At 42.1% G+C, this 27,233-nt stretch overlaps 1 protein-coding gene across 2 annotated transcripts in view; it reads left to right on the forward strand.

Moving 5' to 3' along the window:
- The first annotated feature begins 319 nt into the window (after positions 1-319).
- LOC142298032 (solute carrier family 2, facilitated glucose transporter member 11-like) overlaps positions 320-27,233 on the forward strand; it is a 154,000-nt gene continuing 127,086 nt past the window's right edge. The window contains exon 1 of one of the 2 annotated variants that reach the window (XM_075341740.1): positions 320-447. In XM_075341740.1, coding sequence (XP_075197855.1) covers positions 433-447 — 15 coding nt within the window. In that variant the 5' untranslated portion in view covers positions 320-432. Of the gene's footprint in view, positions 448-643; positions 747-27,233 lie in introns of those variants that run through there. The other variant, XM_075341739.1, reaches the window with a different exon arrangement.

Genomic DNA, 27,233 nt, shown 5'->3' on the forward strand with positions numbered 1-27,233 from the left:
TAATATTTATTTCACCCGCTGTATATGCACATACAGTATAAACAGCTTGGGGGTGCAATCCTCCTGACAGATTCACTTTGAGGTGATGTAAGCATGTTTTCACAAAAGTAGAGTTTCCCTGTGATTTCTACCATATCTTATTTGTGGGAAGCACTGGTTTTGATATTTAAGTGCACCATTTGTTATATAGAGGTGTTTTGGTATAGAGTCAAAGTGATTGTCTCTCAATATAATTCGTATCTGTTGCTGCAATCTAGAATTATTAGGTCAGAATAAAAAGTTGGCTCCCTCTTCTCAGTGTGAACTTTGAAACTGAGACAGCAGACAGGGTTTAGGAACAGACGTAAGAAAAAAATCTCTCCACTGTCAGTCACATGAAAATTCCACATGCGCCATAAAGTGTAAAATTTCCCCTACCCAAAACGAAATAAGATGAAAATCTTCAAGGTAAGTTTTAAGTTTTTGGAACTAATTAACCATATATCCTATAGACTCAAATGATCTAAAAAAATGACATGCGTAGGTTGTGGCTGTGAAAGCAGCTTGTATTAAATTATATCTGCATGATCCATTTTAATTTGCATGGTCTATTCCGATAGTATAATGCAGGTTATTGTTTTCACTAAGTGAAAGGGAGAGAAAGACAGAGAAGGGCAAAGACATATCTTCGGTTAGCTAGAGGAACAGCAATGTTGGCGACAGCAGTGGAATATCAGCCCCTATTACACAAGAGGAGTGGAAGCAGGGTAAGTGGCCAGTATCTGTCGCTAATATGAATGGACGGATGAATGAATGATGTGGGCGCACGAGAAACCATTTATTGTAAATGCTGTAACTGGAGTCAGACAAATACCATATATCACGCAGATGTATCCCTCACATCTGTGCTGTATGCTTTAAATGCATGGGGCGTCGATATAGAGAAGTAGTGTAACCTACTGTGCATATATATTGTATTACTTCTGCTGCCTAAACAGTATTGTTATTTTATATAATTGTCATGTATTGTTTACTCTATAGCACCGACATATTCCATAGTGCTGCACAGATAATCCATTTTCATCAATCCCTGTACACATATCTAATATCTAACACATTTCAAAGGAAGCTACTCAGCATACTTTTATTTTTTGTTTGTTTTATTTGTGTGTTTGTGTCTCTGTTTATCATAGGGATTCTATGTTGTTGTTTTTATGTGGTGTGGTTTATTTTCCTGCAGCTAGAATGTTGGCTTTTCGCAATCCCTCAAATTAGTTCAGCGAGGTAAATCCAGGACATGGTGTTTATTGAATTACAAAAATATGTGTGGGCTTTCTTATCATCTGCATTTGTAGCAAGCAGTCCAGAATCGGGAAAGCATACTTACCATTAGAATAATTTGTTGGCATGATATTACACTGTCGAGCAAAAGGGTAACAATGTTTTCAACCTTTGACTTTCAGGCTCCATATCTCAATTTCCACTACAGCTTTGAGTGTAAGACTACCATAATTTTATAGACAATCATCTTGGCTATCTCATACATAAATTTGACTTGAAACTATTTAGCATATGATTAGTTATGTAGATTCTTGTCAGGTCACTGCATTGTTACTGTTTTGCTCGATGTATGCTTCGGGACGTTGTCTTGCTAGAACATTATAGTTCTTTTCATATCCATAATACTTGAGTGTACAAGGTAACTCGTTTTGTAGGATACTCACATGTAGTTCAGCAATTAGACCACCAACAATCCTGGTCAAGTATCTATTGTCTTTGGTTGTGAAACAACCACATATCATCAGGCTTCCTCCACCGACTTTGACAGTTCCTTCAATTTCTTGAGCCCTTGGCCCCTTTTTCCCTTGTTTCTTCCAGACCCATTTGAAATTCTTCAGAGTCTAGTCTATTGACTTTTAACTCATCACTCCAAATCACCCACTTCCAATCTTATATTGTCCACTTTTCTGACTCTTCTTGCAAACCCTGAGCTGACACTTCTTATGATAATATCAAAGTCTAGTCTTCTTTACCTTTGTTCGGACCACCATTCTAGACTTGTATAACCTGTGTCGCATGATGCTTGCATGGACATCTGTGAGCTCACTATTACACACAAGCCACCTCCACTGCCATGGTTGTCATGCCAGAACCAATAGACCTTATGATGAGCTAACTTGTTGAGTCCAATATTTGTCCAGCTCTTGGCTTTTGAATAAACGGATGGACTTCATTTTGTATTCTTCCAACTATCATGGCACTCACATGATGCAGTTTGGCAATTTTCTTAGCTGAGAGACAGCTATTGATGATCTGGATGATGCTCCTCCTGATGTTCCTCTTTTTTGGGACATCTTCATCATGGCTGCTCCTTGATTCAAACCAGTGACCTTTCACTTGGGAATCAACCTAATAACACACAAAGGGAATGTGAGAACAGATTTTAATTTGTAGTATACAGTAAGACAAAGATTTCTTTTCAAAACAAGGAGCAAAACCGTAACAATGCAGTGTCATGACAAGAATCTGCACAAGTAATCATATACTAAATCATTGCAAGTGCAAGTCAAATTTATGTATGAGATAGCCAAGATGATTGTCTATAAAATTATTGTAGTCTCATGTTCAAAGCTGTATTGGATGGTGAGATATGGAGCATGAAAATCAAAAGTCCAAAACATTGTTACTCTTTTGCTCGCCAGTGTATACCAAGCCAAATTGTTCTTAATCTCAGTCAGCAGATGAATATTTTATATGTATTAATTGAGCTCACTGTCTTTTGGTGCCCATAGTCTCATGGGAGATAAGCCACTACCAGAGGAGTTTAGAAGTTACCTATATCCCTTTCCTTATTGAGTACACATGCATGCTTAGCTAAACTGAGCATGCATGTGTATGGGAAAGTCAGAATGTTTTCATCTGACATGTACTATAGGAGTATGGTCTCCTTAACTTTAACTTTGTGGTTTCCAGTTATGGTTGGTTTGACTGACAGAATAAAAGTTGGTCATACTTTCAACCAGTTTGAACGCCTTTTTCTAGTTGCCGTAGGTCTTCAGTGTGTGGTGGTTATCCAAGAATTTATCTGATTAATATTCGTTAAAAAAGGAAGGAAATGCATGGCTACTGTCATGATTCTGCTCAGCGGTGCTCTGCTCTCCTGCAGAGCCAATGCTGGGCCTCATATTTTTCCTCGGCTCTGGTTGAGTCCTGTGTGGTGTGGGAGCGGCCTGTTCTTTGGAACCTCGTTCTGGGCAATTGCTCCACTTTATCTGGGAGCTGTTTCACAAAGAACATCACCAGTGATAGTTCCTGTTTTGCAGTGCACGTCTCTGGTTCCCGTAAGTGTCTGATCTGATCTTGTCCCGCTACCTTGTTCCGCTGTTCCCCTCCCATCTCCTTACATGCTGACTTGATTCCCTGACTCTCTGACCTCGGCTCATCCCCTGACTCTGGCTCTGCTCGTTCCCTTGTACTTACATGACCTCTCTGTTTACCGACCCTGGCTCATCCCCTGAGTCTGGCTCTACTCGCTCCCTTGTACTTACGTGACCTATCTGTTTTACCGACCCCGACTCGTCCCCTGACTCCAGCTCTGCTCACACCTTTTGTCATTAACGTTATCTCCTGGCTTTTGACCCCTGACTTGTTTGACTGCTCCTCACTAGGTGTGTCTAGCGACACCTAGTGTACAAGCCCGGCAGATCCACTCCACTAGTGTGCGTGGCGACACCTAGTGGTTTGGTGTCTTATTACACCTGGGTTCTCATCATCACAGCTACCAGTAGCAAGGAAAGTCATGGATTAATTGGACAGGGAGCACAGTCAGCACAATACACAGTCCATGGCAGCTGGTGTTATGGAGAAGTATGGTGGTCAAAGTCCAATATAAGGAGACAAAAACTAAGGATTGCATTTTAGTTCAAAACAAAAACCAAGGAAATGCAGTTATAACTATTAACTTAAAGGGCATCCCCTTCATTAGACATGATTCTGATCGATTTGAGCAGCAAAAGTGACCAGGAACAGAAAAATGTCAACCTTACTTGGTGTTCAGTGTTTCACTCGTTGGGTGTCATGGCAGCCTTGGACTCTATTCACACTGCAGAGTCTCACAAACAGCCTGGGATCACTTAGTTGTGCAGCATGTCATGGGTGTCGGCTGGTTCTGGCTTCACTGCTCTCTAGTATAGTGGGAGTTAATACCTGCTGGCTTGTGATCATCTGCTGGGAGCTCAGGCTGCTGATGACCAGCTGCCTTCACCCTTTTCAGGTATCTAGAAACGGGCTGAGTGCCGGATATAGCTTTGCTCCTCGCTTCCTGTGCTTATCCTGTTATATGGTGATCTACAAGTAGCGGTTTCACGTGCTGTGTGAGTCGGTCAGTTGTGCACTTATTCTCAACCCCTTTTGCTTTACTCTCCTGTTCACATATTGTCTCCCCTTTGTATTTAAGTGCAGTGTGTGCGAGTTTTCATTTACCCTTGTCTGTACCTATTTGTGGGGTTTTGGTTACCTGGTTTCCAGCCTGCTCCCAGAGTGGGGAAGAGTAGTATCAGGGCTCGGACAGGAGACAGGGTCACGCTGGGGGCTCGATCTTTGCTACCATCGAGGCTACCTTCAAGATAAGGGACAGCGCAGGGGCCCCAGCTTTAGGGTCAGATTAGGAGCCCCTGTTGCATTTGTACATACCCGTGACACATAGACAGCATTTGTACTTATAATAGTGAATGAAGTTATTCACATGTTCGTGACAATCGACGGACCAAGTAGTTCTCACACAATCGCGGAGATGTATCCATTTTTTATCTCAGCCTTGGATTTAAATTGGCAGTGCAAGTCTATGCATCAGTGAAAAAATTGGACAGTAATCGGATGCCCAAGGGCAATTCCAATTTTTGCAGACTATCAGATAGGAAATTATGAATATTTTTTTCCTATACAAAAAAAACTAATAAAACTCCGACTGAAATCCCTGATAAAACTAGATAACGTTTTCTTGTATGTGAAACAACTGACATCTGAATAAGCCCATAGCCATTGAAATGAGAATACAAAATTATTTTTATAGTAGACCGATTGCTAGTCAAAACTTTTCTTTTTGCAAAATAGCCATTAATCCTGAAAGCTAACATATTACTGAGACCTTTATATATTCATCCCGGATGTTATCAAATCATCTGATTGTCCCAAGACACAAACAAAAAGCAATTTGTTATAAGGTCAATACATTTCCATGTGGTTAGACATTGGTGTGAAACTTTAGAGCAATTAATTATAGAATCTTGGCCTTACTTTAGGAATGTAGATAATTGAGTCCTTCATTATTAGATTTTTAGATGCTTAATGGAACTGAGATGGAAAACCTAATAAACAATGCTTTTATTTGTACCCGCTTCAACGCGTGTGAACACTGCCTGTGGCTCTGACCACAGCTTTTCATGTGCCACTTCCACTTTATATTGCGGGAAATCTCTGGACATAGAGTACAGCAAACATAAAGTCCGAACATATGCAACTGTACACCCCACACAGTTTTTTGTGTCTGTAAGGCCCCTTTCACACGTCAGTGATTCTGGTACGTTTGTGCTTTTTTTTAAACGTACCAGAATCACTGACATACGCAGACCCATTATAATGAATGGGTCTGCTCACACATCAGTGATTTTTCACTGCACGTGTCTCCGTGTGGCGTACCCGCGTGTGCGTGATTGCCGCACGGAGACATGTCCAATTTTTTTGTTGCATCACTGATGTCCCACGGACCACGCAGTGGTGTGGTCCGTGAAACACGTGCCAGAAAAAAACGTGCTTCTAAAATAAAAAACATTTTAACTCACCCGGCTTCAGCGACGCTCTCTGCAGCCCGTTCTCCCTGCTGCTTCTGAGCCGGCTGATTACTGTCGCGCATATTCATGATGCACGACACAGCCGACCCGGAAGCAGCTGCTGCGGGGGTCAGCGCCGGCCGGATGCTGCACCGCGGGAGCAATCAGGACCATGGAGAGCGGGAGCGGGCACAGGTGAGTTAATCTCTAAGTGCAATAACAGGCCACGGAGAACGGAGCCCGGATTGCACTTAGACAACCCACGTGTGCCGTGATTCACGGCACATGGAGGGACATGTGCGTGTTTTACACGCCAGTGAAAAACGTCAGTGTTTTTCACTGACGTGTGAAACGGGCCTAAGGCTGTGTTCACATATTGCATAAATACTGTGTTTTTTTGTTTTCTAAAGGAATCCACACCAAACTGCACAATAAAAAAACTGTTCTCTGATTTTTGCATTTTTTGGCGCATTTTTTATGCCTTTTTTCCATTATGGATGCATTTTTTGTGCATATGTCAAGCAGCGGTTTTGTGTTTTATATACATTACAGAAACCTTTGACTCTGCACTTAAACAGTAACTGCAGTCTTTCACATGCGTTGTTTTAAGATCCACAAAGAAATCTGTAATCAAAAAAAGAACCAAAACCTTACAGCTCAGCGGCATCTATAATCCCATAGTGGGTCACTTTGCCTGGATGGTTAAACACTGCAGAATTTTTGTGCTAAAAAAGTAGCAGAAACAATGCAGCGATTAACCGTACATGTGAACACGGCCTAAATGTCCAAGCAAAGTGGATGTGATTTCATTAAATCTCCACCCATTGTGCATCTAGACGCTGCTGAACTGTGCGGTTTTGCTGCTTTGTTTCTCTATAAGCTTCTATACATTCTAAAAAAAACGCAGGTAAAAAAAATGCCATTTTTAAACGCAGAATCAAAGCTTTTATGTAGTTTTAAAAAAGGCGGATTCACATCTACACCTACAGACGCATCAAATAAGCGGGAAAAGGTATTAAAAAAATGCAGCAAACAAACAATAATCAGAGAAGATTGTTATTGTGTCTTGTGTGCAGACATTTGCAGAAAATGCAAGAAAAATAATAATAATAATAATAATAATAATAATAAATGCAGCATTTACACTACATGTGAACACAGGCTCAATGTTATATTTTACTTACCGTACATTTTTTTATGCATTTAATAGTGAAAAATAATCCATCACGCTATTTTTTTATGCCATATACTGACCACCATAAATAGTTGTGCCCTCATTACGATTACATTGAGACCAAATAAGTCTACTGTATATTCTTCGCTGATTGGTCATGTTTATTATTATTAGATTTTTTTAAAAAGCACATTAAAATGTCATTATTGTGATTGTTATTTATTACTTTTAGTAATTTTATAGGAAGAGAAAAATATATATCTCTTTTATTCTATATTTATTATATATATATATATATATATATATATATATATATATATATATATATATATATATACCCTCTAGAATACAGGGACATAGAAATACACTGTTTACAATGTATCTTTATGTACCAGTATAATCTGCCTATAGAGACAGAGCCTACACACCAGCTTCAAAATTACAATTTCCTAGTGATATCAGCAGAGCCTATAGCATATTAAGTATTTGCTGCAGTCATTTCTGCATCAAAAACATCTCTTGGCATAAACAACGCTGCATAATAAAATGCAAATTTTGTCGTGTCTTTCAGTGCATGTTTGTACATGATGCACGATTTTTTTTTATGTTTGTCATTTTTTAGAATTGATGAAAAAATTTGCAAGAACACTGAGACAATTCATATGCTGCAGATTTGAAACTATTTCAAACCTGCAAGGAAAAAATAGGCAACATATGCATGAGATTTCAGAACTCTCTCACTTTGCTGGAAGAGTATATTGCTGTGTTTTTTTATGTGGCAAAAATGCGCAGAAAGAAAATGGGGTGAAAAGTGTGGCACAAAACCGACGTGTGAATATACCCTAAATGAAATAGTGTAAATAGCGTCCGATGGGCCCAGGTGCAAAGTTTGAGCCTATGCCCACCCCTCCACATGTTGGTCAGATGTATGGGCAGTTGTAGTGTTCTAAATCCTATAAAGACATACGAGTTGTCCCTCCCCTCCCCTTCATTGTGTAATACTGACCCTCATCCCGTAGTAATGTTCCCATCCTGGGCCACTTCCTGGTAAATATGTCCCCCATCCTGGTTTATGACCTCATCCTGGCTATATCCTGGAATATATTGCCTCATCATGGTATATATGGCCTCATCATGGCCCCATCCTGGTATATATGTCCCCTTCATGGTCCATCCTGGTATATATGGCCCTTTCCTTGCATATATGTCTATATTATGGCCCCATCCTGGTATATGTCCCAATCATGGCCCCATCCTGCTGTATGACACCATCATGACTATATCCTGGTATATATCTGGTATATATGTCTGCATCATGCCCCATCCGGGTATATGTCCAAATCCTGGCCCCATTCTGGTATATATGTCTCCATCATGGCCTCATACTGGTATATATATCCCCATAATGACCCGATCCTGGTATACATGTCCCCATTATGACCCCATCCTGGTATACACGTCCTCATTATGGCCCCATCCTGGTATATCTTTCCCCATAATGGCCCCATCCTGGTATATCAGTACCCATAATGGCCCCATCCTGGTATAGATGTCCCAAAAATGGCAGCCATATAGTTGTATAGATGTACCCATAATGGCCCCATCTTGGTATATATGTCTCCATAATGGCCCCATCCTGGTATATGTGCCCCTATAATGGCCCCATCTTGGTATATATCTCTCCATCCTGGTATATATGTCCCCATAATGGCCCCATACTGGTATATCTGTCCCCATAATGGCCCCATCCTGGTATACATGTCCCCATAATGGCCCAATCCCAGTATACATGTCCTTATAAGGGCCCCATCCTGATATGCATGTCCCCATAATGGCCTGGTTTTTGTCTCCATCCTGGTACATATGATACCCCTGGGTGCCGAACAAAAAAAGATTATACTCACCTTCCACCCACTCACCCGGTGTCCTCCTCTGATGATGGCATGCTGGAACTGACCAGCATGTAAGCGGCACAGTGCATGACGTTCCTGTCATGTGCAGCGCACCCAATTACAGCCTGGTCAGCTGCATGGTTCCAGATATTCTCTGCTCCCCATACCTTGGATTATAGGTGTGGGGAGCTGTGAATATTCATAGCTTTAATTGGTGGTCGGCACATCACAGTGCAGTGTCCCGACTAGTCTCTGTGCTGTGATGTACTTCAGCTGGATGCGTGCCCTCGGACGAACATCCAAATGAAACAGGCACTAGGACCGGCGGGTCCCCTGTACCCCGGTTGAAGTTGTGATCACTGTGACTGCAATCATTACACCCCTGCCTAAGTGTGTTCATTAAAGGACATAGATTTGTACAGACCAAAGAGCGTATTTATGAAATCTTGGACAAAAATGATTTGAATATGGCCGATAATGTCTTTATTTATTTAAGGAGGAACAACTAACATTTACTGTAAGCTTACTCAACCCCTTGAGGACAACAGCCATTTAGGTCTGGAGGACACAGCAATTTTTTTGTATCTCTCACTGTGTTCCGACAACCTAAACCTTTTAGGCTGCGTGCCCAAGATAAGTTTTTGTTGAGATTTTGATGCTGCATATATTTGCTGAATCAAAAATGCAACGTATTACAGTTCCAGCAGAGTAGATGCGATTTATAGAAATCTAATTTCCACTGTTTCTTTAAGTGTATCTATATAAACTTAAAGTAAAGTAAATCTATAAGTTTAATTATAGCGGCAACATTTTCCGCAGCACTTTACAATCCGGTGGTGGGTTGTATAGACAAAAACAAAACAAAATAGTACATAATTCAACAGCTACAGTAGGAATGAGGGCCCTGCTCGAAAGCTTACAATCTATGGGGAAAAAGGGGGACACAAAAGGTGAAGCACACTTGTAGATCTGGCCGGCCATCGTTATGCTAGTTTATTGGTTATATATAAAGATGAATGATCTGGTCTTTAGACAGTAACCTTTTGGGTGCCCTTACGTGCTATGGGTGTATGTAGGATGTGAGGACAGAAATAGGAGAGAGACGGTTACGAGTTGCATTTAGAAGGTGGGACGGGGGAGAGTTAGGTTAGTAAGTTATTATTGTAAGCTTGTCTGAAGATATGTGTTTTTAATGTACGCTTAAATACTTGGGGGCTGGATATTAGTCACATTCTTTGGGGTAGTACATTCCAGAAAACTGGCGCGGCATGAGAAAAGTCTTGGAGACGGAGGTGTGAGGTTCATATTAAAGAGGATGTTAGTCTAAGATCATTTGCGGAACAAAGGGGGCGGGTAGGATGATAGACAGAGATGAGGGATGAGATATATGGTGGTGCAAAGCTGTGGAGAGCTTTGTGGGTGAGGGATATGAGTTTGTATTGTATTCTGTAGCTGATAGGTAGCCACAAGGTGGAGGCATCTGTGAAGCGGCTGGACAGGAATATGACCCTGGCTGCTGCATTCAAGATGGATTGAAAAGGGGAGAGTTTGGTCAGAGGGAGACCAGTCAATAAAGAGTTGCAGTAATCCAGGTGGGAATGAATAAGAGCGACAGTAAGGGTTTTTGCAGTTTCGAAAAAAGAAATGGTTGGATTCTGGAGATGTTTTTGAGATGTAGGTGACATGTGCGAGTGAGTGATTGTATATGGGGAATGGAGGAGAGTTCTGAGTCAAATATGACCCCAAGACAGCGAGCATGCTGCTTGGGAATAATGATTAAATCATCGAAGGTAATTGAGATGTCGGGTGTAGGTTGCTTGGTAGAGGGAGGAAACACAAGAAACTCAGTTTTGGAGAGATTCAGTTTCAGATAGAGGAAGGACATGCTTTGAGAGACAGCAGACAGACAATCCCTGGTGTTTTTTAACAAAGAAGGGGTGATGATTGGAGATGATGTATATAATTGGGTGTCATCAGCATAGAAATGGTATTGGTAACCGAATCTTCTGATGGTTTGTCCAATAGGGGCGGTGTATAGAGAGAAAAGGAGAGGGCCCAAGACTGAGTCTTGAGGAACCCCGAAGGTGAGGGGGAGAGGAGTGGAGTAAGAGCCAGCAAAGGAAACAGTGAAGGAGCGGTCAGAGAGATAGGAGGAGAACCAGGCGAGAGCAGTGTCCTTGAGGCCAATAGAGCGGAGCATGGTGAGGAGAAGTTGGTGATCCACAGTGTCAAAAGCAGCTGTGAGATCCAAGAGAAACAATAGGAAATAGTGGCCTTTAGATTTTGCTGTTAATAGATCATTTGAGACTTTGGTGAGGGCCGTATCCATGGAGTGGAAAGAGCGGAAACCAGATTCAGAGGGATCAAGAAGTGAGTTTGCAGATAAATAGCGGATTAGCTGATAGTGGTCCAAGTGTTCCAGGAGCTTAGAGATAAAGGGAAGGTTATAGACTGGTCTGTAGTTAGCGGCACAGTTCTGATTGAGGGAAGGTTTTTTTAATGATGGCATGTTTAAATGATAAAGGAAAGATACCTGATGAAAGTGAGAGGTTAAACATTTTGGTTAGATAGGTAGAGACAGCTGGGGAGAGAGCCTGAAGGAGATGTTGTTGGACGGGAAGAGGCAAGGAGACGCGTCACTTCTTCTGTGACAGGCTCGAATATTGATAGTGAGCTTGAGGTGCGGGAGAGGAGTGGATCCAGGCTCTGAGGGGATTTTTCAAAGATTTCTTTGTGGATGTCGTTGATCTTTTGTAAGAAGAAAGTGGCCAGATCATCAGAGCTTAGGTTGGTGACCGGGGTCTGTGCTTTAGGGCTCAGGAGGGAGTGGAAGGTTTCAAAGAGTCGTTTAGGATTGTTGGCTAGTGAAGTGATGAGAGTGGTAAAGTATACTTGTTTAGCCAGTTGGAGAGCAGTTATAGGTTTTGAGCATGAACTTATAGTGGATGAAGTCTTCAGCTGAAAAGGATTTTCTCCACAGACGCTCAGCACACCTAGAACAGCGCTGTAGGAAACGTGTTTGAAGCGTGTGCCAGGGCTGCCGCTGCCTGTGTGGTTTTTTTCTCTATGTATCAATAAAGTTTTGTCAAAGCTAAATACCAGAAAGTAACAAAAAAACTTTGTTCAAAACATGACATACCAACATACAAGAGACAAAAACTAATAAGACTCAAAAATGTGATAAAACCACATGCGCATGAGGAGACTTAAAGGGATTTCTCTCAGGTGATTTTCTTGTACAATGCTAATGTTATCTTTGATTAGGGCTTAAGAAGACCTTTTAGTATCAGTAAGGTTTATTGTTCTGCGTTATCTTGTATGTGCCATAGAATTCAGTGTGACTGTAGTAACTAATCAAGTGTATGTAAATACAAACTGCATATTCACTGCTCCACCCTCAAACCTCTCATTGCTGGCATTAGTGAAAGTAAATTGGAGCTGAATTTGCACTTCTGTCCCCACCCATAACTCCCTCCCACCTTTCAGCAGTGATAGTGAATGCACTGAGAGGTGAGGGGAGCAGTGAATATGCAAATTGTATTTACATAAACTTGACTAGTGTGCAAAACACACTGAATTCTAGGGAGCATACAGCAAGATAACAGGATAAGGAAGGGCAATAAAGCTTGCTGATCTGGAAAGGTTTCCTTAAGGGGTGCTTCACACACAGCGAGCTCGCTGCCGAGATCGCTGCTGAGTCACGCTTTTTGTGACGCAGCAGTGACCTCATTAGCGATCTCGCTGTGTGTGACACTGAGCAGCGATCTGGCCCCTGCTGTGAGATCGCTGCTCGTTACACACAGCCCTGGTTCGTTTTCTTCAAAGGCGCTCTCCCACTGTGACACACAGATCGCTGTGTGTGACAGCGAGAGAGCGACAAATGAAGCGAGCAGGGAGCAGGAGCCGGCGTCTGGCAGCTGCGGTAAGCTGTATCCAAGATAAACATCGGGTAACCAAGGTGGTTACCCGATATTTACCTTAGTTACCAGCCTCCGCAGCTCTCACGCTGCCTGTGCTGCCGGCTCCGGCTCTCTGCACATGAAGCTGCATTACACATCGGGTTAATTAACCCGATGTGTAATGTAGCTAGGAGAGCAAGGAGCCAGCGCTAAACAGTGTGCGCGGCTCCCTGCTCTCTGCACATGTAGCTGCATTACACATCGGGTTAATTAACCCGATGTGTACTGTAGCTGGGAGAGCAAAGCTAAGCGGTGTGCACTGGTAACTAATGTAAACATCGGGTAACCATACCCGATGTTTACCTTAGTTACCAGTGTCCGCAGCTTCCAGACGCCGACTCTGTGCAAGCGCAGCGTCACTTGCACGTCGCTGCTGGCTGGGGGCTGGTCACTGGTCGCTGGTGAGATCTGCCTGTTTGACAGCTCACCAGCGACCATGTAGCGATGCAGCAGCGATCCTGACCAGGTCAGATCGCTGGTCGGATCGCTGCTGCATCGCTAAAGTGTGAAGGCACCCTAAGCCCTTTTTAAAGACAACATTAGTATTGTACTACAAAATCACATGACAGATTCCCTTTAAACACCTTGCATGCACAATCTGGAAAATTAAATATGCAAACTGCCTCTTCAGAGAGGAAGATGACTTGAATCTATTGGAAGTAGCAATCCTAAAAACCAATATTGACGCTTTTACAGGCTTTGCTGAGGTAAAAAAACCTCAACAAATACTCATTGCAGCCAAACAGGGCTCCACAATTTCCATGTTCCGTTAAGAAAACTAATGTCTTCTCATGTGCTGGAGCTCTCTTAGTGTCTTTCAATTACGCAGAAAGAAGAAAACCTACAGTATGCTCATTTCTCCATGTGGAAAATTTCCATTTTGTATATGGCATATAGATGTTTTTTCAAAATCCTATTCACTAGCTACAGATTTGTAGTGTAGAATCCTGACAGCAAATGTTGTATGTTTGCTATGTATGTTATGTTATATGAATTCTTCAAAGTAAATAGATGTACTTACACAATAAGAGACATTTTTATTTATAAGTGCTCATTCACTTGACTGTCTGTTTTTATATCCACTTAAAAAATATATTTGTTTCTAAGTTCCATCTATTTTTAACAGAGCCTCATACAGTATATCACAAAAGTTAGTGCAACCTTCACATTTTTGTAAATATTTTAATATATCTTTTCATGGGACAGCACTGAAGATATTACACTTTGATACAATGTAAAGTAGTCAGCGTACAGCTTGTATAACAGTGTAAATTTGTTGTGCCCTCTAAATAATTCAACACACAGCCATTGATGTATAAATTGCTGACAACAAAAGTGAGTACACACCTAAGGCTAGGTTCACATTTCCGTTAAAATGTATCAGTCACAATCCGCGGCTATGGGAAACAACGCAATCTGCTTAGCGGATTCCGTTGTGTCCCATAGACTTGTATTAGTGACGGATTGCGACTGATTAAATGGCGTTGCATCCGCTGCGCCGCGGTCAGTTGTTTATGGACTGACCACCGGGCGGGAACAACGCAGAATGTAATGTTTTTCGGGCCGTCAAAATTAACGCACCGCTCAGGAATCTGTCGCCATCCGTCAAGCTTGTAATGTATGTCTATGGTGCTGGATTCCGTCGTAATCTGTTTTACGACGGAATCCAGCGCTGGATTCCATCATTCTCTACTGAGCATGCCCAGAATGTTTGGCACACCCACTGGGCTGTCCCAAACACAAACGGATCATGAGTGATCTGTCAAAAAACGGACGCACAGCGGATGTAACGGACGCGACGGATCAGTTTTTTCACAGGATTCCTGTGAAAGACACATTCGTTGCGTCCGTTGACATGTAAAAAACGACTGATCCGTTGCTGACGGACCTGACTGATTTAAAACAACGGAAATGTGAACCTAGCCTAAGGGAAATTGGCCAAATAGTGCCCAATTAGAGTTTTTCCCTCCTCAGTATCAGGTGATGCATTAGTGTTACAAGGTCTCAGGTGTGAATGGGGAGCAGGTGTGTTAAATTTGGTATTACTACTCACACACTCTCTTATATTGATCATTGGAAGTTCAACATGTCACCTCATTGCAAAGAATACTCTGAGGATCTAAAAAAAAAATTGTTGCTCTACATAAATAATGCCTAGTCTAGAAGGACATTGTCAACACACTGAAACTGAGTTGCATCACGGTGGCCAAAGCTATACAGCAGTTTAACAAGACAGGTTCCATTCAGAATAAGCCTCGACATGGTCAGCCAAAGAAGTTGAGTGCACATGCTTAGCATCATATCCAAAGGTTGTCTTTTCAAAATAGATGCATGAGTGCAGCACTGCTGCAGAAGTTAAAGGGGTGGTGGGCTCAGCCTGTCAGTGCTCAGACCATATGCCACACACTGCATCAAATTGGTCTGCAGGGCTGTCATCCCAGAAGGAAACCTCTTCCAAAGATGATGCACAAGAAAGTCTGCAAACAGTTTGCTGAAGACAAGCAGACCAAGGACATGGATAACTAGAACTATGTCTTATGGTCTGATTAGCCCAGGATACACTTGTTTGGTTCAAATGGTGTCAAACGCGTGTGGCAGTAACCAGGTGCAGAGTACAAAGACAAGTGTGTCTTGCCTACAGGCAAGCATGATGGTGGGAGTGTCATGGTTTGGGGCTGCATGAGTACTGTGGGTAGCTACAATTCAATGAAGTAACCGTGAATGCCAACATTTACTGGGACATACTGAAGCAGAGCATGATCCCCTCCCTTCAGAAACTGGGCTGCAGGTCAGTATTCCAACGTAATGATCCCAAAGACACCTCCAAGAAGGCCAGAAACTGTGGGTAAAGGTGCTTGACTGGCCAAGCATGTCTCCTGACATAAACACTCTTGAGCATCTTTGGGGCATTCTCAAGTGGAACGTGGAAGAGCACAAGGTTTCTAACATCAACCAGCTCCGTAATGTTGTCATGGAAGGGTGGAAGAGGGATCCTGTGGCTCCTGTGTAGCTCTAGTGAACTCCATGCCGAAAAGTGTTAAGGCAGTTCTTTAAAATAATGGTGGTCACACAAAATATCAACACTTTAAGCATAATTTAGTAATTTTCCCTTAGGGGTGTACTCACTTTTGTTACCATTAGTTTTGACATTAATGGATGGATGTTGAGTTATTTAGAGGGCACCAAATTTACACTGTTATACAAGCTTTACACTGACTACTTCATATTGAATTAAAGTGTCATATTTTCAATGCTGTACCATGAAAAGATATAATGTTGTCACACAGAGTTGTGAAACGTTTTTGACAGCTTCCCTATAGGATTTCAAGTGACAGACTATATGCATTGTACGTAAAAAATGTCACAAATTATGTTTATCTTTTATATGTTTTTCTCAGTCATTTTATTTTCATACACAGAGTCTATTGAAAAATGCCTAAAAACAAGCCAGCCTTAGACCATGTGCTGTACTTTGTTCATTTATGGTTTTCTTCAAAAACATAAACAAATCTTGACAAACACAATGTTGTATTACACTTCATAAGTCCCTTTTGAATTCCAGCTTATATCTGGCCACAGCCTTTTTTTGCTACAAAAATAGCCTAAAAAAGTTGTGTAAAAACACACATCACTTTTATCTTTTTTTAAACCTGCAAATAGATAATTTTAATGCTATGAGATAATATTCTCTATTCTTTTCTACCACCATTTTTAACCTCCAGATTCTGCTCCCCATAGACTTATATGGGGGCGGATTCCAGACCGGATCCGGATTTTTTTTTTTCAAAGAGAGCAGTTTTTTTGCGAGTTCGCTCATCTCTATTGGAGAACATCTGTATGGAAGCAATGGGCCAAAATCCCTGCTGTACTCTGTGCAAACTTGGTCAAGAACTACAGGAAACGTCTGACCTCTGTAATTGCAAACAAAGGTTTCTGTACCAAATACAGTGGAACTTTGGATTACGAGCATACTTGGTTCCGGGAGTGTGCTCTTAAACCAAGTAAAGGCCGCTTTACGAGCAACGACATCGCTAACGAGATGTCGTTGGGGTTACGGAATTCGTGACGCACATCCGTCCTCGTTAGCGATGTCATTGCGTGTGAAAAACAGGAACGACCGTTAACGATCAAAATTACTTACCTAATCATTGATCGTTCACGCGTCGTTCCTTTCTCGATTATCATTGCTGTTGCAGGTACGATGTTGTCCGTCGCTATGTGTGACACCGCAGGAACAAGGAACATCACCTTATCTGCGGCCGCCCGCAATGAGGAAGGAAGGAGGTGGGCGGGATGTTCGTCCCGTTCATCTCCTCCTCTCCGCTTCTATTGGGCGGCCGCTTAGTGATGCTGCATGAACCGCCCCCTTAGAAAGGAGGCGGTTCGCCGGCAACAGCGACGTCGCTAGGCAGGTAAGTATGTGTGACGCGTGTAAGCGATATTGTGCGCCACGGGCAGCGATTTGCCCGTGACGCACAACCGACGGGCGCGGGTACGCTCGGTAGCGATATCGATAGCGATATCGCTGCGTGTAAAGTGCCCTTAACTCTTATATCAAAGCAAATTTTCCCATAGGAAATAATTAAAATGCATACAATTTGTTCTACAACCCAAGAATATTACCTGTATTTATACAAACTTATTACAGTAATACAAAATAATGTACTGTATTCATATATAATTATTACAGTACACTGATACAAAATACTGTACAGTACAGTAAAAAAAACATGTAAAAAAAAATTAAACTGCACAAAAATTGTTGGTGTGTGAGTGGTACAGTATAAGCAATGTGCTGCACTGGTTAGCCGAAAGAGAGTACAATACTGTATCCACAAATACAAATTGATAGACATGCTATACAGTATATACTGTGTTCTGCAATGTTATACTATGTACAGTAAACAGTACATATGGACAGAAAGTTACCTCCAGAGCAATCAGAGAACGGTGAAAGGACAGAACCGGAAGTGTGCACGTTGGGAATTTGCTCTTATTGCAAATCATTGCTCTTAAACCAAGTTACGAATTTGTAAAAAGCTTTGCTTGTCTTGCAAAACGCTCTCAAACCAAGTTACTCTTAATCCAAGGTTCCACTGTATTAAGTTCTGTTTTTCTATTGTATTAAATACATATATTATGCAATAAAATGCAAATTAATTATTTAAAAATCTTACAATGTGATTTTCTGGATGTTTTTTTCTAACTTCCAATCACAGTTGAAGTGTAGCTATGATAAAAATGACAGACCTCTCCATTCTTTGTAGGTGGGAAAACTTGCAAAGTTGGCAGTGTATCCAATACTTATATTTCTCACTGTATATTTTCCAATTGAAAATGATTATAGATTATTTCTTACTGTACTTGTAAAGATTATATGACATTGGTGGAATGTGGCATTTCACCAAGGGTACTTAGACTTTTTATATCTACTGTAGATAATTTAATGTTGATATGACAAGCTTACTTGGAAAATATTAATCTGGCTATCTTTTTACAACATCTATTTTTATAGGAAATCATTTTACTATGAGAAATACAGTCACAGGTGTGTCACGTCCTGATGTGACCTCTGAGAGATCTGAGATCAGAAGGTCCCAACGCATAATTGATCGCAGATCCTTATTTCTGCCTGCTTGTGTATTTTCATGTATTGGCGTGGTTTTACTTTCCTTTAGTGCTGAAAAGATGAACCTTTTCACACCAGAACCTGTTTTTGCCTTCGTGACCGGGCCAATTTTTTGATTTCTGAAAAGTGTCACTTTGACAGGTTATAACTCTGGAACGCTTCAACGGATCCCGGCGATTCTGAGATTGTTTTTTCGTGAGATATTGTACTTCATGATAAGGGTAAAATTAAGATTATATCTTTTGCATTTATTTATGAAAATATCGGAAATTCGGCGAAAATTTTTAACATTTTGCAATTTTGAAACTTTTAATTTTTATGACATTAAACCAGAGAGTTATGCTACAAAAATAGTTTCTAAATAACATTTTCCACATGTCTACTTTACATCAGCACCATTTCGGAAACATAATTTTTTTGTTATTAAGTTAGAAAGATTAAATGTTTATCAGCAATTTCTCAATTTTCCAACAAAATTTACAAAATCATTTTTTTTAAGAACCACACCACATTTGAAGTGACTTTGAGAGGCTTATGTGACAGAAAATACCCAAAAGTGACACCATTCTAAAAACTGAACCCCTCACACTGCTCAAAACCAGATCCAAGAAGTTTATTAACCCTTTAGGTTCTTCACAGGAACCAAAGTAATGTGGAAGGAAAAAATGAATATTTTACTTTTTCTTACAAAAATGTTACTTTAGCCTCACATTTTGCATTTTCACAAGGAAAATACACCATAAAATTTATTGTGCAGTTTCTCCTGAGGTGATACCCCATATGTGGTGGAAATCAATTCTTTGGGCGCACGTCAGGGCTCAGAAGTGAAGGAGCGTCATTTGAATTTTCGAAAGTTAAATTGGCTCTAATCATTAGCGGACGCCATGTTACGTTTGGAGACCCCCTGAGGTGCCTACACAGTGGAGCTCTCCAACAAGTGACCCCATTTTGGAAACTAGACCCCTCAAGGAATTTATTTTGATATTTCGTGAACACCTTGAACCCACAGGGGCTTTACAGAAGTTTATAACGTTAAGCCATGAAAATAATAAAACTTTTTTTTTTACCAGAAAATTGTTATTTTAACCAGGTAGCTTTTTTCCCCCAAGGGTATCAGGAAAAAATGCACCATAAAATGTATAGTGCAATTTTTCCTAAGTACACAGATACCTCATATGTGCTGGAAATCTACAGTTTGGGCGCACGGCAGGGATTGAAAGGTAAGGGGCGCCATTTGACTGCAAAATTAGCTGCAATCATTAGCGGACACCATGTTGCGTTTGGAGAACCCCTGATTTGCCTAAACAGTGGAGCTCCCCCAACAAGTGACCCCATTTTGGAAACTAGACACCTCAAGGAATATATCTAGATGTTTGGTGAGCACCTTGAAGCCCAAGGGACTTCACAGAATTTTGTAACATTGGAGGTGTAAAAATGAAAAAATGCATTTTTACCACAAAATTGTTACTTCAACCAGATAGCTTTTTTTTCCACAAGGGTATCAGGAAAAATTGCACCCTAAAATGTATTCTGCAATTTCTCCTGAGCACATGGATACCTCATATGTGGTGGAATTGTACTATTTGGGCGTACGGCAGGGCTCGGAAGAGAAGGAGCGTCATTTGAATTTTACTAAAATGTACTGGAGAAGAACAGAATGGGTCCAAGATGAGGGCTGTTATTACAGAACACTGGACACAATGAGGGCCCAGGTCAGGGTCCAAGACAAGAGACATTATTACTGGATGGGATCAGGATGGGGGACATTATTACAAAATGTGGACCCAGTACAGGAGATATTATTACAGGATGGGGGCTATTATTAGAGGATGGAAGGCATAACTAAATTATAGGGGCCAGGATGGAAGACATTATTACAGGATAGCAACCAGGATGATGGACATTATTTGAGGATAGGGGTTAAGATAAAGGACATTACTACAGGATGGATGGGGACAATTATTGCAGGATGGATGACATTATTACAGGATGGAGAACATTATTACAAGATGGAGGCCAGGGTGAAGGACATTATTACATAATCGGGGCCAGGATGAAGGACATTATTACACGATGTAGCCAGGATGGAGGACATTATTACAGGATGGAGGACAGGATGTATGACATTATTACAGGATGGGGGCTATGAAGGAGGACATTATTACAAGATGGGGGCCAGGATGTAGAACATTATTACAGGATGGGTTCTAGGAGGGAGAACTTTATTACAGGATGAGGCCAGGATGAACAGCATTATTACAGTATCATTGTTCATCTGACCAACATGCTATTGTGGGCCGAGGTCCAAAACTTGCACAGGGCACATAAGACGGTAGTTATGCCACTGAAGACATAGGTCTATCATGTTCAGCCTCTCTCCACCAGTTATACATTTTCCATTTGTTGTGAGAAAAACATCTTGCCGATGAGAGCAATGCAATGATTATGACATTTCGGCGTGTAGCTAAACAAGCAGAGGTTAGATAACAGAGGTTAGGCAGAATTCAGTATATGGTGTGGTATATGGTGTAGTGGAAAAGACCTACAGAAGTCAAACAAGTCAGATGTCAGACTAATGAGTTCAAGCTGGATATGGAAACAGTATCATAGGGAATTGAAAAAGCAATAAGGGAAGAAGATTCACATCAGAAGATGTTTGAGTACAAGTCAAAATTTGGGAATAATATCTATAACTAGTATATAGGCTAGTATGGTGCTCTTTTATCTAACCTCTTTTTCTGGAGCCCTAGGAGGAAACCTCATGAAATTTTCTGTGTGGTACAAAAAGTTAGTCTGAGTGAAGCAAGAATATTGTGTGGAGACTTCCTGTGAGGGGCAATTCAAGCCATTTATAAAAAGAGAAAGATTCATTGTTTCTAGCTATGGAACACATTAAATTTGCCCTCTTTCATTTACTTAGGATTAAAAAAAATCTGTTCTGAGTAAATGAACAGGACTTCTGTTACGTTCCTAATCTTTAAACGGCTAGTAAAGCCCTGGATTCAATTAATTCCCTGTTCAGTCAGGCTAATCTTCTTGGTCTGCACGAGCATGGGCTTTAATAGTAGACTTTCTTGGGGGTGCATTTTTGTGACTTTTCACTATTGTAATAGTTGTCACAAATCTAAAGATTGTCTTTTCAGCATGCACCTGACATAAGGGGCCATTATCACTGTTGAAGTAACAATGGGCGAAGACCAGAACTGTCACCTATTTTCAATGGTGGATCCTTCGTTATCTGCCTTCAGCTTTATAACAGAAGTATTATCTTTCATGAAATTTTGTTCCTTGATGGCGATGACTAGAGATGCGTAACGTTAAGTTCCGACAGGGCATCTTTTGCTACGTTTTTGGTGCGTTTTTGACATCACAAAGATGCACCACATGCATGCATTTTTCTCTCCCAGCAAAGTCTGTGAGTTTTTGATTTTGCTATCCACACTGGGCAACTTTTCTTGGCTGCATCTTGATTACGTTTTTCAAGATGCAGCCAAGATGCAGCATGTCAATTCTTTTTGCGTTTTTACTGTGTTTTTGAGCCATCCCAGTCAATAGATTTGACTTAAAAAACGCATTGGGCAAATCGCGGTAAAAAACGCAGTAAAAACGAGTCAAAAACTCATTACATTTTTGGTGCGTTTTTGCCGCGATGAGTTTTTGATGCATTTTAAGATGCACTCAAGATGCACTCAAGATGCACTGACAAAAAAGATGCTGCGTGTGAACACAGCCTAAATAATCAAATATTTGGGTTTAGCTTATTCGTGCCAAATAGTTTCTTATATTTGTGTATTCTTATGTAATAACAAACCCAATCCAAGTTGATAGGAAACTGTAATAAGTTTCTGGAGGACCTTGGAAGTTGGTCTGGGAGGGCAGTAAAAAATGCTGCAATAAGTGGAAAAGTGCTGAAACTGAATGGGAATAGCATAGGGAAGATGCCTGGATGCATTTCTGATTCACATTTGGTCTCTGAAAATAATGTTGTCAAACTATTATGGGGATTAAAGCAATAGAATTGTACTGGTTCCAGGTCCGATCATTAAAGTTTGTGAGTATGCACTGCTTCTTCCACCCACTTTCTGTAACAGTGTCTGTGATTGGTTGCATTTCTGCTTTCCCCACCTACCCTCTGTGCAGGTATCTGTGATTGGTTGCTCTCACACTAGCTGTATGGATCAGGAAGTGTAGTGTAAAAATAAATAAATAAAAATAAATAAATAATTGGAAAAAATGTTGCAGGATCCCCAGTATTGTGATACCCAGCACAGAAAAAGCAGACAACTACAGGCTGCAGTCCCCACTTGTGTGCATTTTCTTGCCTGTGTATGAATATATGAGGGAATCCATGCATTGTTGTTTTGTTTTTTACATTATTTAAATAAATAATTAAAAAAAAAAAGTTTTGGCTTTGAGGTCCCCAAAATTTTGATACCCAGGCAAGATAAAGCGGACAGCTGGGGGCTGGTATTATCAGGTTGGGGAGGGCCATGGTTGTAGGGCCCTCCCCAGTCTAAAAATAACAGCCTGCAGCCACCCCAGAAATGTTGCATCTATTAGCTGCGACAATGCCGACACTTTACTCAGCTTATCCCGATTGCTCTGGTGCAGTGGAAATTGGGATAATATAAGGGGTTAATGACAGCTGTGAATTGTCAAAAAAATCACAGTTGTCATCAATCTTGAGTTTAACCATGGGGAGGGATCTTTGAGACCCCCCATTACTAACCCTGTAAGTCAAAACAAATAACCACAAAACACAGAAAAAGTCTTTATTTACAAAAAAAACAACAAAAAAAACACACCCTCTTTTTCCAATTTATTAACTCCCAAAACAGCTTTGCATGTCCAATGTAATTCACTCAAAGTTCCATGATATATCTTAGGTTGCAGTGCGTGGTCACATGAGAAAATGGGAGCGATAATGTCTATGAGTTTACCTGTCATCAAAGCTAGGGTTCCCACGGTACCCCAGATGGGACATGAGGTGAGCTGACCTTAGGTGAACTCAGTGATCTCACCTCAGGTGAACTCATTGAACTCAATGCCAGATTACTGGATTAGGCAATGTGCACACAGTGAGTATTTGGTTGCAGATATTTCTGCACCAAATCTTCAGCTCCTGGCAAAAAAACACACAGAAACTGCATCAAAACTCATGCAGTATTGGTGCATTTTTTTTGCCAGGAGTGGCAGATTTGGTGCAGAAATGTCTGCAATCAAATACTCAATGTGCACACATCGTCTAATCCAGACCTGAGGTGAGGTCACTGAGTTCAATTAGATCACCTTAGGTCAGTTCCCCTCAGGTCACAGATGTAACCCCAGCTTTCACCTCAAAGGAAGTCATTGAAGTCAATGATGGATTACCGGATTAGGCTATGTGCACATGTTCAATATTTTCTTGCAGACATTTCTGCACCAAATCTGCATCTCTTGTCAAAAAAACACAGCAATATTGCATGCATTCCGATGCGGTTTCGGTGTGTTTTTTTTTATCCTAATCCGGTAATCCGGCATTGAGTTCAATTACTTCACCCTTGGTTAGGTCACTGAGTTCAATAAGTTCACCTGAGGTCAGTCCCCATGAGGCCATAGATGGGGTACTGTGGTAAACGCCAGCTATGACCTTAGGTTATCTTAGTGACATCCCCGCTCACAGCTGTTACTCTGTCAGTGTGTCCCTGACACCGCAGTGAGTGGTCATGTTGTCTAATGTGAGCACGCACTGGGTCCTCAGATGTAGCAGAATCGGAATCGATGTGGGATGTCGTATCTGTGGATTACGTTGGACCTGCAGGGGTGTTTTGGGGTTAATAAATTGGAGAAAGGGCTGTTTTTATGTTTGTTGTTTTAAATAAAGGATTTTTCTCTGTGTTGTGTGTTTATTTTGATTTACAGGGTTAGTAGTGGGGGGGGTCTCATAGACCTCTCCCCATTACTAACTTTGGGCTTGATGACAGCTGTGTTTTCTTGACAATTCACAGCTGTCATTAACCCATATATTACCCCGACTGCCACCGCACCAAGGCAATCAGGATGAACTAGGAAAAGTGCCGGAATTGGTACATCTAATGGGATGCAACAATTTTGGGGCGGTTGCAGGCTATTTATAGGTGGGGGGCTCAATAACCATGGGCCTTCCCAGCCTGAGACTACCAGCCCCCCAAAGTGCAGTAAGAGGTATAGGGAATACACAATGGGGCCAATTCATCTAAACTGGTGTAGTGCAAGCTCCGCTACACTAGTTTCGACAGAGTACAAGGTGTTAAATTTACTAAGAGGTTCACAACACTTTATGAATCCAGCGCTTTTAGTTGGGGTTGCTCCTACTTGCACTTTGGCAGAAATGCTACTAAAGTCCGGTATAGGAGTAGCTATTCTGGACTAGAAAATACTGAAAGATTTGATGAATTTGAAGGGGGTGTAACATGTTCCTGCCTCGGCTCCTCACCAGCCCTGCCCATTTCAGCTCAGCTGATCCAAAGTGAAAATGCCAAAACTCACAGCTTTTTTGTACAGCTTTGAATTCCGCCAAACTTTTGTGACTTTTCAAAACTTTTGTGCCACTTTTGTGGAGTAAAAACTTTGATGAATCAGCCCAATTTCTTTATCCTAAATTATATGTATAATGGCAAATAGAACCAGCAGTATTTAGGCAAGGGCTACTTTGTATATCTCCCTTTTCTCCTTGTGATGCTTTGACGTGTGCTGGTTGATAATAACACAAGCACTGAATCAGAAGACAGTGTTCCATAATGTTGCAGTCACATTGCATCTCCAGTGTTCACAGACTGATGTGATATAATCCAATTTTTAGAATTGACAGTTATATTATGTAACAACATTACATAGCAACATTAAATAAACATTGAATAGTCTTTAAAGAGGACTTCTCACCAATTTTAGCAAGTTAAACAGGCCACATCATGGAATAGTAGAGCTGAATAAAACATATTTACTGGTAAATATATTTTTTATTTCTCATCTCTGTTGTGGAGATTAGAGATGAGCGAACCGGTCGCGGTTCGGCTCGAGGTCGGTTCGCCGAACGGGGGTCCCGTTCGAGTTCGGTTCGTCGAACGTTCGACGAACCGAACTCGAACCAATAGGCTATAATGGGAGGCAATCACAAACACATAAAAATGCATTATAAATGTACACAAACAGTTAATAAACATTGCCATAACACTTACCGGTCCCCGCGATCCCTTCTGCACTCTGTCTCCTGCCGCTATTCCATCCGATGATCGCTGAATCCTCCCGGTGACTGGCACTGCAGCAGTGATGCAGGACCTATCGTGACGTCAAAATAGCCATGTGACCAGTCACGTGGCTATTATCTCATTGGCTACAGACTGGTCACATGACTATGACGAGTCATGTAGGACCTGCGAGTGCATCTCTCCGGTACACGGTGCACATATGTGTATCGCCGTGTACCGGCGACATGCTCTACCACACGGTCGACTCCCCGTTCCGTTAGGGACCGGCTGACACAGCCGGTCATTAACGGAGGTTGCCATAGCAACGCAGTTAGCGGTGACGTCACCGCTAACCGCGGCTCCGAGAGCACCGTTGCTATGGTAACGCGTCTGTCAGCGTCTGAGAGCAGGGAGCCAGCGCTAAGCGGTGTGCGCTGCTCCCTGCTCTGTGCACATTTAGCTGCAGCACACATCGGGTAATTAACCCGATGTGTGCTGTAACTAGGAGAGCAGGGAGCCAGCGCTCAGTGTGCGCTGCTCCCTGCTCTCTGCACGTGTAGCTGCGTGCGCTGGTAACCAAGGTAAATATCGGGTTGGTTACCCGATATTTACCTTAGTTACCAAGCGCAGCATCTTCCACGCGGCGCTGGGGGCTGGTCACTGGTTGCTGGTGAGCTCACCAGCAACTCGTGTAGCCACGCTCCAGCGATCCCTGCCAGGTCAGGTTGCTGGTGGGATCGCTGGAGCGTCGCTAGTGTGACATCTCACCAGCAACCTCCTAGCAACTTACCAGCGATCCCTATCGTTGCTGGGATCGCTGGTAAGTTGCTAAGGCTAAGTTCACATTTCCGTTGATTTGTATCAGTCACATGCGTCGCTTGACGCATGTGACTGATGCGCTGTTCAACGCTGTACAACGGATGACAAAGAACAGAATTCTTTGTCGGATTCCGTTGTGTGGGGGGGGGGCGGAGTTCGGGGGGGAGGGGAGGAGCCGAGCGGGGCCGTGGCACTGAGGACGTCAGTGCCGCAGTGACTGCAGGACAGGTGAGTGTGTGTGTGTGTGTATACACATGCTGAATGCGGGAGGGGGCGGAGCCGAGCGGGGGGCGGGGCCAGGCGCTGAGGATGTCAGTGGAAGTGCTGCGGTCTGCATGGCTGGGGACAGGTGAGTGTATCTGAGTGAGTGAGTGTGTGTATGTGCATGTATGTATGTGTGTGTGTGCACATGCAAAGTGCGGGAGGGGGCGGAGCCGAGCGGGGGGCGGGGCCAGGCGCTGAGGATGTCAGTAGAAGTGCTGCGGTCTGCATGGCTGGGGACAGGTGAGTGTATGTGTGAGTGAGTGTGTGTATGTGCATGTATGTATGTATGTGCATGTATGTATGTATGTGTGTGCACATGCAAAGTGCGGGAGGGGGCAGAGCCGAGCGGGGGGCGGGGCCAGGCGCTGAGGATGTCAGTAGAAGTGCTGCGGTCTGCATGGCTGGGGACAGGTGAGTGTATGTGTGAGTGAGTGTGTGTATGTGCATGTATGTATGTATGTGCATGTATGTATGTATGTGTGTG

This window comes from Anomaloglossus baeobatrachus, chromosome 1 (assembly GCF_048569485.1).
Source record: "Anomaloglossus baeobatrachus isolate aAnoBae1 chromosome 1, aAnoBae1.hap1, whole genome shotgun sequence".
NCBI classification, from domain to species: Eukaryota; Metazoa; Chordata; class Amphibia; order Anura; family Aromobatidae; genus Anomaloglossus; species Anomaloglossus baeobatrachus.